Source organism: Herpailurus yagouaroundi, unplaced genomic scaffold (genome assembly GCF_014898765.1).
Source record: "Herpailurus yagouaroundi ecotype Mexico unplaced genomic scaffold, PumYag 79570, whole genome shotgun sequence".
In the NCBI taxonomy this organism is placed as follows: Eukaryota; Metazoa; Chordata; class Mammalia; order Carnivora; family Felidae; genus Herpailurus; species Herpailurus yagouaroundi.
This window is the reverse complement of record NW_024421143.1, coordinates 1-11,209: the sequence shown is the minus strand read 5'-3', so window position 1 is coordinate 11,209 and position 11,209 is coordinate 1. Positions and strand designations below refer to the sequence as shown.

Below are 11,209 nucleotides of genomic sequence, written 5' to 3'. Positions count from 1 at the left end.
CTATCCTATTTATTTATTCATTCATTCGCTCACTCATTCATTCATTCATTGGGTAGATAGAGCACACGCCATCCATCCATTCAGGCCATCGCTAAGCACCCACTGTGGGCCAGACGGTGGGGGAGATAGTCCTTGCCTCCAGTGCCAGGAGCTGGCAGCCTCCTGGCTGGGGCGGGTGGCGGGCGGGCGGGGGGGGCAGTTCAGGACCGTAGGTGTGGGCCCAAGGGGGGAGGTGTAGAGAAGAAGACCAGCCTGTGAGAACCCCAGAATTCTAGAAGCTTAGGACAATCAGCAGGGCCTGAGAACCCATCAACTCTGCCCCAGCTTTGAAGGGAATACTGGGGCTCATCTGTGTGTGGGGTGGTCCTTGGAGGACAGGCTCCCGGCAGGGGCATGAAAGCATAGACTTCCTAGACAGCTAGGTGACAGGAAATACGATGAGGACCCCCAGCCCAAGGTGAGTGGGCAGAGTGGCAAGGCCAGAACTGCTTGGTGGGTTCACAGTCTGTGCCTGGCCCAGGCCTGGCTGAGACCACAGAGCTGGGAAGCCCCGACCCCGTGGACACAATCTGGGGGCACCTGACCAGGGGGAAGGGGAGAGGTCTCCAGAACGGCCTTCCAGGTGGAGAAAGAAGGCCTGCATGCTGTCTCTGGAACAATATGAGCTAGGGAAGAAAGGGAACAGGGCACGTTCCGGCTCCAAGGTCAGAACCAGAGGTGGGCGCTTGGGCCGGGACCCGGGGATCTTCCCAGCTGTGCGAGCTTGGTGCCTGTGCAAGGTCACCCAGCCCAGGAAGGGAGCCTTACAAGGAGACTCTATGGAAAAAAGGCCTGGAAGAGACGCTTCCAGCCTCCTCAGGACCCACCAGCTTCCTGCCCACCACTCACAGACATCGTCTCCTTTATCTATCCAGTTTCTAAGGAAGTGGGCGCCATCATGGTCCCATTTTATAGAAGCAAAAGCTAAGGCACAAAGAGGTTAAGGGGCTCAAGGTCACACGATATATAAGCAGCAGAGCCCAGCTGAGTAACTGGCCCCAGGCCACCAGGGAGTGGCCATCTCGGACACTAACCCAGGCAATGCTCTGGATCCTAGGACCCGGCTGCTACCCCGCAAGCAAGCTCCCCCCACTTTCCAATCCCTTTCTGGCAAGTGAGCGGGAGGCCCCTCTCCTGTACCCCAGGACCCTGATGCAGGTGTTCACCAGCCTGTCATGATGACTGAAGACAAGCAGGGACCCCGCACTCTCTTCTCCCTGTTCCTTTCCCTGCACACGTCCTCACATCACATGTAAACCAACTCACGCCACCTGCTGCAGGTTCTTGATGGCCCAGAGTGTTCTCAGCCTAGAACGCTGCACGCCAGGTGATTCTGGGACCACTGGGGCCCAGACCACAGCCTCCCCAGAGGCATCTTCTGGGGCCCGCAGCTGGGGCAGGGGACTGGTATGCAGGGGCCTGCTGAGCTCATGGTGGTCAGGATCACAGCAGCAGCTTGAGAGGCATCACAGCCAGGGGAAGCCCTGTGTCCTGAAGCTCGGTCCCCCAGGCTCCTGGTGCTCCCTCCTCCTCACCCTCCCTCTCTCGCCAGCCTCTCCTGTGCTCAGCATGGACTGGGAAGCAACTGGGGAAGAAAAGGGCAGGCATTGGCTGGTGGAAGGCTGCTTGACCACCCACCCAGCCTGACCGCTCACCAACATGCTTCCAGACTTCCCCTCTGCACCTCATTCCGCCCCCCCATAAAGTGAGGGTGGGTGTGAGTTTTAATGAGGATTACAAAGCACTAGAACCCGGTAGGTGCCCCATTTAGAGGCCCTCCTCTGAACTGAGCCCTGTGCAGGAAGCTAGGACACGGGCAGAGAAGGAGGTGCGCCCTGTTTGTACAGCGCTTGGGGTCAACAAGCATTAGCGACGAGCAGTTCTGGTCCGTCCAGATGAGAGATGTGCCAGACAAGTGCTCAGAGGCCGTGGAGGCCCTGAGAAGGGCGTGTCTGATGGGCCGGGATGTTGGGGTGGGGGGCTTCAGAGAGGAGGTGACAGTGAAACAGGGCTTTGAATGCTGAACAGCACTTTGAAAGGCGAAAAGAAAGCAACCATCATTCCGGGGAAAGGCCCAAGGGTGAGAAAGAACCTGGCCGGTTCAGGGCACAGTGAGAAGGTTGGCGTGGTTGAGACACAGTGATGGAGAACTCGGCAGGAGGTGACACTGGACAGAGATGGGGACCCAAATGGGGAAAAGCCCTGGGCGCAAGGCTAAGAGTTTAACCTGCCCTATCAGACGAGAGCAATGGGGAGCCATTAAGCCCAGGGGAAAAGAAGGCTGGTGTGTGTGTGTGTGTGTGTGTGTGCACCCGAGGTGACAGAGTGAACTGGAAGGGAGGGTAGAGATGGTCCAGGGCAGAATAAGGAAGCAGCAGCGGTAGAAATGGAGGGGAGAGGAGGCTGGCAAGAGACGCATGGAGAGAGATGGCCCAGCCCAGGAGAAGGTTAAGCAGGAGGCAGTGCAGCCACGAGGCTAAGCGCATGGCTCTGCAGTCCTTCTGCCTGGGTTCAGCTCTCAGCCCCCTTACCTTCTGGCTGTGTGGCCTTGGACAGTCTACCTCGCCTCTCTGAGATTGGTGTTTTCATCTATAAAATGGGGATACTAAGCGTATACCTACCGCTGAGGGCTGTTGCCAAATTTTATATAAAAAGTCCATGGAGTAATGTTTCATTCATTCAAAAACAAATATATTTATTGAGCATCTACGATACCCAGGCATTATTCTCTTGGTCGTGGATGCAGCAGTGAACGGACTGAAACAAAACCCTCGCCCTCATTGGGGATTACACCCTGGAGAGCTGGGGAGACATGTCGAATGAGACTATTAATAAGAAGAATATACAGTATGGTGATTAAGTGCTAAGGAGAACGCAAGGAAAAGAGGGCTCAGACGTGCCAAGATTTGGAGGTTTTTAGAACAACCTATGTGGCTGCCTGCGTGGTTTTGGAGATGGGGCACACATGGGTGGTATGTCAAGCTCAAGGTGTGGGAGTGGAAGTCACCAGCTGAGCTGGAGCAGAAGCAAAGGTTACTGAGGTGCAGGGGTCCGGAGATAAAAGGGCCGGGAGATGCACCACACCTGTGGGTGTTAAAGTCACCTGGTTGATGGCAGGGTTTGGGGAGCAGAGGAAGATGGGAGCCAGGTGCCAAGTGTTTGCTAAAAGAAGGGAGAAATCAGGACCTTGGGAATGGCAAGCAATGGGCAGGTACGGAGTCAAAAGGCAACAGTGCCCCCAACCACCACCATGGAGAAGGGGTTTTATAGGCAGAAGCAAAATGGTGGTTTTGGAGCAGCGGCTGAGGCCAAGGAGGCCACCGTCCCACCCTTGACACTGAGGGGTGACAAGGAGTAGGCAGTCCTTCCCGTCTAGGGCGCTGCAGGGGAAGCCCGGTCCTTGGCCAAGGACTCTGAGAAAATCCCAGGAGAGCCCCAGAATACAGGGGGCCTGCTGGCTCCAGACTGGTAGCCGCAGAAGGCACTGTGGTGGGCTTGAGGGATGCGAGGTGGCCAGAGGCTGGCTCAGGGACACAGGATAGCAGCGTCCACTATGGACCGATGGGTGAGCTCCAAGATGGCAGGACCTTGGTGCCAACGAGGGTGTATCTGGGGCCCTGATATAAACACTGAGATGAGAGTCTAATGGATTTAGCATCAATATCTTCTCTGAGGTGCTGCTCTGGGCCTGGTGGTCAGAAGACATCTCTCCCTCAGCTGGGAGAGCTGAGGAACCCCGAAATGGCCAGCCTGACATTATGACTACGTGTTGATTGATCCATTCAACAAATATTTATTCACCACCTACCATTGCTGCAAGCACTATTCAAGACACTTGGGATATATCAGTGAGAAAAACAGACCCCAATCCTTGCCTTTGTGCAGGGGAAGTAGATTATAAGCAGCAAACGTAATGCACAGATTGTATTACATCGTATTATAGTGGTGCATGCTACGGGAAATATAAATGAAACGTAGGTTGAGGGATTGAACGTGAAGACGGACGAACAGGTCGCCAGTCTAAGGGTAAGCTTCCACGAACAAGTCCCCTTTGAGCAAAGACTTGAAAGAGCGAAGGAACGAGCCACGAGAATGCCTAAGGGAAAGCATTCCTGGGTGTGGAACAGCCGTTGCAAAAGAGCAAAGCCAGGAGCAGAGCTGGAAGGATGTCATATCTTCAATGGGAAGAAGGAAGCAGGCCTGGGGGGCCTGGAGGCATGCGGGGAGCCATCAAGAGGGCTGTGCCATCGAGTCACGTGACTGGATCACGGCTTCAAGGCATCACTCTGTCTGCTCCACTGGGGATAGACTATTGGACTACGAGAAGGTGGCAGCAGGGGAAGGCGACAAGAAGGGGTCAGATTGTGAGTCTGTTGGCTTGCAGCTTTATTTAATATGTGTCTCTCCCATTAATTTATGTCTCACACCTGGCTTGTCTCCCACGGTCTCCCCGGCACCTGGGTGATCACTGAAAGTTCGTGTCCTTGGGAAGCAGCCGACGTTCATTCATTCATTTCCCTGCATAAATATTTATTGAGCACCTAGTATGTGCCAGGCATGGTACTGGGTACTTTTCATACATTACTCAATGTAATCTTCATGGTGCTGGTGAGGTGCCAGCCAGGGGCCCCTCTGCTCGCCTGGTTTTGCAGATGAGGGAGCTGGCATCCAGGGAATAAAAGGCACCCACTTGGGGCAGGGTAGCAGTCGGTTATGCACCAGGAGTCACGTCTAGGCTTGTCTGGCTCCAGAGAGGCCTGCCCGAAGGACAGGGATCACTGGAGATTTACAGGTTCTAGACCACCAGGAAACAGTCTTGGTGTTCAACCGTCACACCGGGAACCTCCCATACCCCGGATGTGTCCTATGACCTGGCGGTCACTCGAGGCCCAGATTGGGAGGATTGCCTCTCCAGGCCCCCCCCCCCCAACTCATGTGCAGAAGCAAGCACATCTCTCTTCAGGCCACAGTGTCCTCATCTGCAGAACAGCAATGTACCTCCTACATGGCTCTGAGGATTGAATGATGTACGTGCCCAGCAATTTCGATGTCCAACAGATCTCCCCGCCACGAGATTCTAAGCTCCTTTTTTTTCACAATTGTAATTATTTTTTATTTTGTTTTTTTCCTAATATAATTTATCACCAAGTTTAGCTAACATACGGTGTATACAGTGTGCTCTTGGCTTCGGGAATAGATTCCACTTGTTGGGACGAGCCCTGGGTGTTGTATCGTAAGCGCTGAATCGTGGGAATCTAAGCTCCTTAAGGACAGAGCTGTGTCTCATGTGCCCCCAGTGGCTAATTCGGGGCCTTGAATACAACAAGTGCTTATTAATGCTGGATGAATTCATGAAAAATATGCATTGTTTAGGCCCCAAGGAATCTCAAGTTCTCTCTTCCTGAGAAGAGAAGGTATTGATATTGTTAAAGGGGTGAGTTCTGAGTGAGTCTGCCCCCTGTTATCACCATCACTGTCATCCAAGCCTCCCTTCCAGGGCAAGGTGCCCCCGGGACGGGCACCAGGGACTGTGTGGGAAGATGTCCTTGGCCAAACTCCACCCCAGGATGGACTGAAGCTGAAATCCAAGTATTCTGGCCAGGAGGGAACCGGGCTGAGGAGGAAGAGGAGGGAGGGAGTGTGGGTGGCAGCTGAGACGGCTCAGGAAATGAACTCCGCCACCTTGTTCTACCCCTGGGAGTGGCGAGGCTTTGCTCAGGCCACCAGGACAGAGAACATTCCTGAGAGAGGGTGGCTGGGGGTCCAGCAGCTCCCTCCTGGCTCCTTATCTGCCTCCTGCCGTCAGTCAGCCTGCCTCGATAAGGCGGGGCTGAGAGGCGTCTGGGCCGGAACCACAAGAGAGAACATAATTATAAAGACGCTGCTGCGGGGCAGAGAGGGCGGGAGCCCCGGAGGAGCCACACAGGGCCATGAGGAAGGCTTGCAGGGGAAGACTTCCCTTCCTTGGGAAAAGGCAGCGCAGTAGCACGCGTTGATCGGGCTTTGCTTGGCTCGCGCTCCACACGGAGGAAAACCTGCCTTGAACTTGACCTCAAATTTGTATTCCCCACCCTTTGACTTTGCTTCCCTGCCGGAGTCCAGCTCCTGCAGGTCCAGGGGTTCCCGAAGGATGAACGGCGTCGGCGAAAAAGTGAAAATAAAATAAAACAAAAATAAAAGTGGACACAGACCACAGCAGTGTGTTGGACTGGCCGCTTTATCGTGGCAAACGTGGCATTATGTTTGCTAGCAATTTCCTTGTAGCGTGCGTCATCTATGTTTTCTGGGCTTTACCTAATTCTAAAATGTCCCTGTGTGTAATCACCCTTTAAGGAATAACATGGTTATTTTCTCATAACGCTCCCTCCTGCCCTTTGCTTATTGATTAATTTCTTACATTATTTTCATGACGTATCTACATTTATCTGTAATCTATAAAGCATTTGCTTTGCTGTTTTCATGAAAGGTCATCTATCTCTCAACATCTCAAGTGGGACAGTTACAGGGACATGACCTCTTAGTTGTTTCCCTGAACCACTTGTGGTTTGAGGAACAAAAGTGTTCGCCTCGGTCTGAGGTGCCAGGAGGGGGCCAAGAGGGCCTTAGGAACCCACGCCTTAGGGCGTTCTCAGAGAGACCATGCACCTAGGAACTTATGAACCATTCTGCACCTTAACCAACTAGGTTCAATCATCATCTGGAATGCCTGCTGGGGGCCAAGTGGGCCTAGGGGTTGGAGTAATTTGTGCCCATAGATATGCTCCTTTGTTGCCGGAGTGGGGCTTTCAACTCCATTTGTCTCTCCTTGGCTGGGAGATATATGGGGCTATCCTTCCTTTAGGTAGAGGAGTCTTTACAGGGGGTGGCAAGGGTTAAATGCAGGGCCGCGCAATTTCCTTGCGGAACCTTATTTTCTTTCCCCAGTAGTTCTTTTCCCAGGGGGCCTGTCGAGGGCAACTCCCCCAACAGACAATTCCCCAGGTTCTTTTATTTAAGGCCAAATTACATAAAAGCGGGAGGACAAGAAGCTTCACTGTCAGCGGGCCACCGTGCAGTCCCGATCCGTCCACCGCCCGGTCCCTGCCGTCAGGCTGGTTGGAGAGCTCGGCTTCTGGCACTTCCCGTTCCCACCCCACCCTTCAAGCCCAGGGATTACCCAGGAGGGTCCTGGGAGCCCAGTAGATAATGGACACATCATTGCCCCGTGAAGTGCTCGGTCCTTCGCGATGGAGTGACGACAGTCATCCGTTCTCATATCGGTTTAATCAGCACTGAGGGTACAATAGGAAGCACAAAGAGACACGGCCTATCCCTCCAGGAGCACACACTGTAAATGGGATGACAGACAGCAACAAAATAACCTCACACAACAAAATGTATCCCTGCAAATGAATACATTTGCTCTCACGGAAAGAGACTTGTCTCTGCGGAGGCAGACGAATGAAGGATGCTGGGCACAGGTGGTGTCACTTCCCTGCGGGGCAACCCTCCGTTGACACTGAAGGACAAGAAGGAGGTGACTAGTTTTTTTTTTTTATTTTTTTTTTAATTTTAAAATTTTTTTCAACGTTTTTTATTTATTTTTGGGACAGAGAGAGACAGAGCATGAACGGGGGAGGGGCAGAGAGAGAGGGAGACACAGAATCGGAAACAGGCTCCAGGCTCCGAGCCATCAGCCCAGAGCCTGACGCGGGGCTCGAACTCACGGACCGCGAGATCGTGACCTGGCTGAAGTCGGACGCTTAACCGACTGCACCACCCAGGCGCCCCTTTTTTAAATTTTTTTAATGTTTATTTTTGAGAGAGGGAGAGAGGGGCAGAGAGAGAGGGAGACACAATTCCAAGCAGGCTCCAGGCTCCAAGCCCAAGGCGGGGCTCAAACCCACAGACCGCAAGATCTTGACCCGAGCCGAAGTCAGAGGCTTAACTGACTGAGCCACCCAAGTGCCCCAGGAGGTTACTAGTTTAAAGTGGGTGGTGGGGTGAACCTTCCAGGGGGTGAACAGCAGAACAAAGGTGGGAGGTCACAGGATACCTCTGAGGAATGGACTGGAAGCCTGGGAGAGTCCCAAAGGCTGGGTGCGGACGTGGTGCCTGACCAGCGGGAGAGGCCGGCAGGGCCAGACTGCACAGGCCCTAGGCAGGCTTAAGGGTTTCGGTCTCTGCCCCAGGAGCAGGGTGGTGGGGGAAAGAGACCAAACCAACTGGTGCTTTGCTATGGGGGCATGGCCACTGAGTAGAGAAATGGCTGCAGGGGGCGGTGACAGCAGATTCAAGAGGCCAATGGGGCACCTCGGTCCAGACAGACGCGGTGGTGGCTGGAATGAGGGTGCAGGTGTCAGGGAGGGGAAGGCACAATGGATGCCACCGCTTTTCCAGAGGTAAATCACAAGCCTTGGCCATGGCCTAGGGGATGGGGGGTGCTGAAAAAGAGGTGCCAGGAATCACTCCCAGGCTTTTGACCTGCACACCTGGAGGGATGGTGGCCCCTTTCACCTGAGCTCTTTTGGGGGTGCTCCTCACTCCCCTCACAACCCCGGGCTGCTGGTGGTGGGCAGATTCATTTCAGACGCCCCCTGAAATCAGAGAAGGAGGGATGCGGTGAGCGATTTCAGTTCCCTCATGCTGCACAGGAAGCAGCCTCAGCTCAGAGATTATGGGACTGACATAGGGATGGGGTCAGAGCCCAAGGCCCCAGACTCCCATCCAGAGTTAGGGGAGCACCGTCTGCCGGGGAGGATTCCAGCTTGGCCGTGAGCCTGCTTGGACTCCAGCCCCGATTGTGCCCCATCTCGCTGAGTAAGCCCAAGTGGGTCACCTGTCTTCAGGCCTCAGTTTCCCTGCTGTGACATGGAGGGAAATGAAATTCCCACTTCTCTCAGGGGTGCTTGAGAGATAGCAGGGGTCACTACCCGGGAAGAGTGTGGGGAACATGGAGAGAACAGTGTGCTGGCCGCCTGTGGGGATTGAAGTGGAGAACTGGTTTGGGAAGGGATGGGGGTGGGGTTTCCCCACTGCCTGTCCTTCCTGTCTCTCTTGCAGGGTCTGAAGGCTGAGTAGCCAGCGGGATGCCTGGGCTGCTGAACCAGCTCACAGGGGCAGCCCTGCCCCTCACCGCCTCCGATGTCACCTCCTTCGTCAGTGGCTACGCCCTGGGGCTGACGGCCTCTCTCACCTATGGCAACCTGGAAGCCCAGCCCTTTCAAGGTGAGGACCCCTGTTACGGCTGCCCCAGGGCCACCCTGCTCTCAACGTTTTTTCCTCATTTTGACACACACAAGCGGATGGATGTAGGGCAAGTCATGTAACTTCTCCGAGTCTCGGTTTCCCCATCTGAGAAATAAGAATGGCATTTCTGCCCCCAGAGGCCTCAGAGCCAGTAGCAAATCAGGTCGGGCTTTGGGCTCAGCCCCCACCAGCTGTCCCAGGACTGCCTGTGTCCCACACGGGCGTGCCCACCTGCATCAAATGGCCAGACCCAACTTTCTCAGGGAGCCCCACAGCAGGAGAGTCGTCAAGACGCCATGCAAACCCAGGAGCTCCCACTCTTAGGCGTGGCTCACCCTGGTCATCTGTTTAGGAAAATCTCCAGAGGGTGACAAAACAGAACTTGCTGGGGACCCAGGAGACTAAACGACGGGCCAATGTCAGGATGGTCCTTTGGCATGCCACATGCGGGAAGAACCAGCCTCTGCCCATTTCGTAGATGAGGAAACTGAGGCTCAGAGGGATGGGAGCCGGGGTGGGCTCACCATCAGCCAGGCATTGAGCCGCCCTGGTGTTCGTGGCCACGTTAAATGAGATAGAGCCTTGATCCCTCTACTGAGTCAGAATCTGCCTTTTAACAAGACCCCCAAGGTGACTCATGTGCTTTTAGAGTCTGGGAGGCACTAAGGTCTAAACACACGGGGCACACACTCTGGGGCACATAGCTCAATAAATGGTGGCTACTTTTTCCATTTGCATGAAAACCTCATGAGTTTGGCTCTACTGAGCCCATTTTACAGATGGGGCTGGGAGGCTTAGAGAAGCTAAGTGTCTTATCCAAAATCACCAGGTGAGGAGAGGTGGTAGGGACTGGATTAGAACCTTAGTTCTAAGGTTCTTCTTCCTCCAATGTCCCAGCATGCAGAATAGGTCACATAAAAATCCAGGTTTCCACTGTGTCTTGAAAACTCAAAAGCCCTGGCCACATGGGTCTCATGTGCCTGCACGGTCAGCTGGGACAGGGGAGCAGATGTCCCTTTTCCAGTCACCCCACTGTTCCCACAGTTCCTCTGCTGCACTTGCCTGCTGGCTCCAGAGCCACAAGGTCCCAGCCAGAGCCCTCTGGCACCCTCTCTGTGACAGTGAGAACCAACCATGGGTCTGGCAGGTCAAAGGCTTGGGTGCCCTCCGTGATGCTGATGCAGGGTGGGGCTGGGACCCTCCGTGATGCTGATGCAGGGTGGGGCGGGGACCCTCCGTGATGCTGGGCCCTTCCCTGGCAGGCCTCTTTGTGTACCCACTGGATGAATACACCACAGTGATCGGCTTTGAGGCAGTCATTGCCGACCGTGTCGTGACAGTACAGATCAAGGACAAAGCCAAGATGGAGAGCAGCCACTTTGATGGCACCCGCATCCGAGGCACAAATGTCACAGGTGAGGAGGACGGAAAGGCCGTGGCAGGGCCTGGGTCTGGCTGGGGTCTCAAGCAGTCTGAAAGGACAACAGTGGGATAGGGTAGAGAGAGCACTAAACTAGGAGTCAGGAGTCCTGTGTGCCCTCAGGCTAATAATTTACTTCTCTGAACCTCATTCCTGTTCTCTCACCTCAAAAGCAGGGTGAGGATCAAAGGAGGCGACAAAAGCATTGCTAAGTTGCCTCTGTAGAGCAGAACAGCGTGTCCATTAAGCTCAGAGGTTGTGGAATGAATCACACCAGGGTTTGACTCCCCATCCTGTTGCAAATGGTATGGGCTTAAAGAAAAAATTACACTTCATCCGTAAAATGGAACAAATAATCGTACGCATCCAAAGCCGAACAGAGACGTGATTGTGGAGATGGCAGTCTCTGGTACAGAGTAAGTACCCAAATCATGGCTGCGGATGCCTGCTATTGAGGATACTGAGGCACAGAGAGGGCCCACACAGCCTCCCTGTGCCATCTGAGGGGACAGCGTGAGTGCG

General features: G+C 54.3%; 1 protein-coding gene and 1 long non-coding RNA gene across 3 annotated transcripts; one reads left to right on the top strand and one right to left on the bottom strand.

The window, feature by feature from the left end:
• Positions 1-330: 330 nt before the first annotated feature.
• On the top strand, positions 331-11,203 carry LOC121026330 (von Willebrand factor A domain-containing protein 5B1-like). Of its 2 annotated transcripts, XM_040469194.1 has the most exons (4): positions 331-457; positions 9,082-9,246; positions 10,530-10,682; positions 10,864-11,203. In XM_040469194.1, exons 2-4 carry the CDS (start codon positions 9,108-9,110, stop codon positions 10,866-10,868), a joined length of 297 nt encoding a protein of 98 aa, XP_040325128.1. In that variant the 5' UTR covers positions 331-457; positions 9,082-9,107; the 3' UTR covers positions 10,869-11,203. The 2 variants fall into 2 exon arrangements, with proteins under 2 accessions (XP_040325128.1, XP_040325129.1); XM_040469195.1 differs by lacking the exon at positions 331-457 and having other exon boundaries at positions 8,657-9,246.
• Positions 7,284-8,529, bottom strand: LOC121026331 (uncharacterized). The gene is made up of 2 exons (XR_005788330.1): positions 8,075-8,529; positions 7,284-7,537 (listed from the first exon to the last, which is right to left on the bottom strand). It is a non-coding gene; the product is annotated as an uncharacterized LOC121026331 (long non-coding RNA).
• Positions 11,204-11,209: the final 6 nt, after the last annotated feature.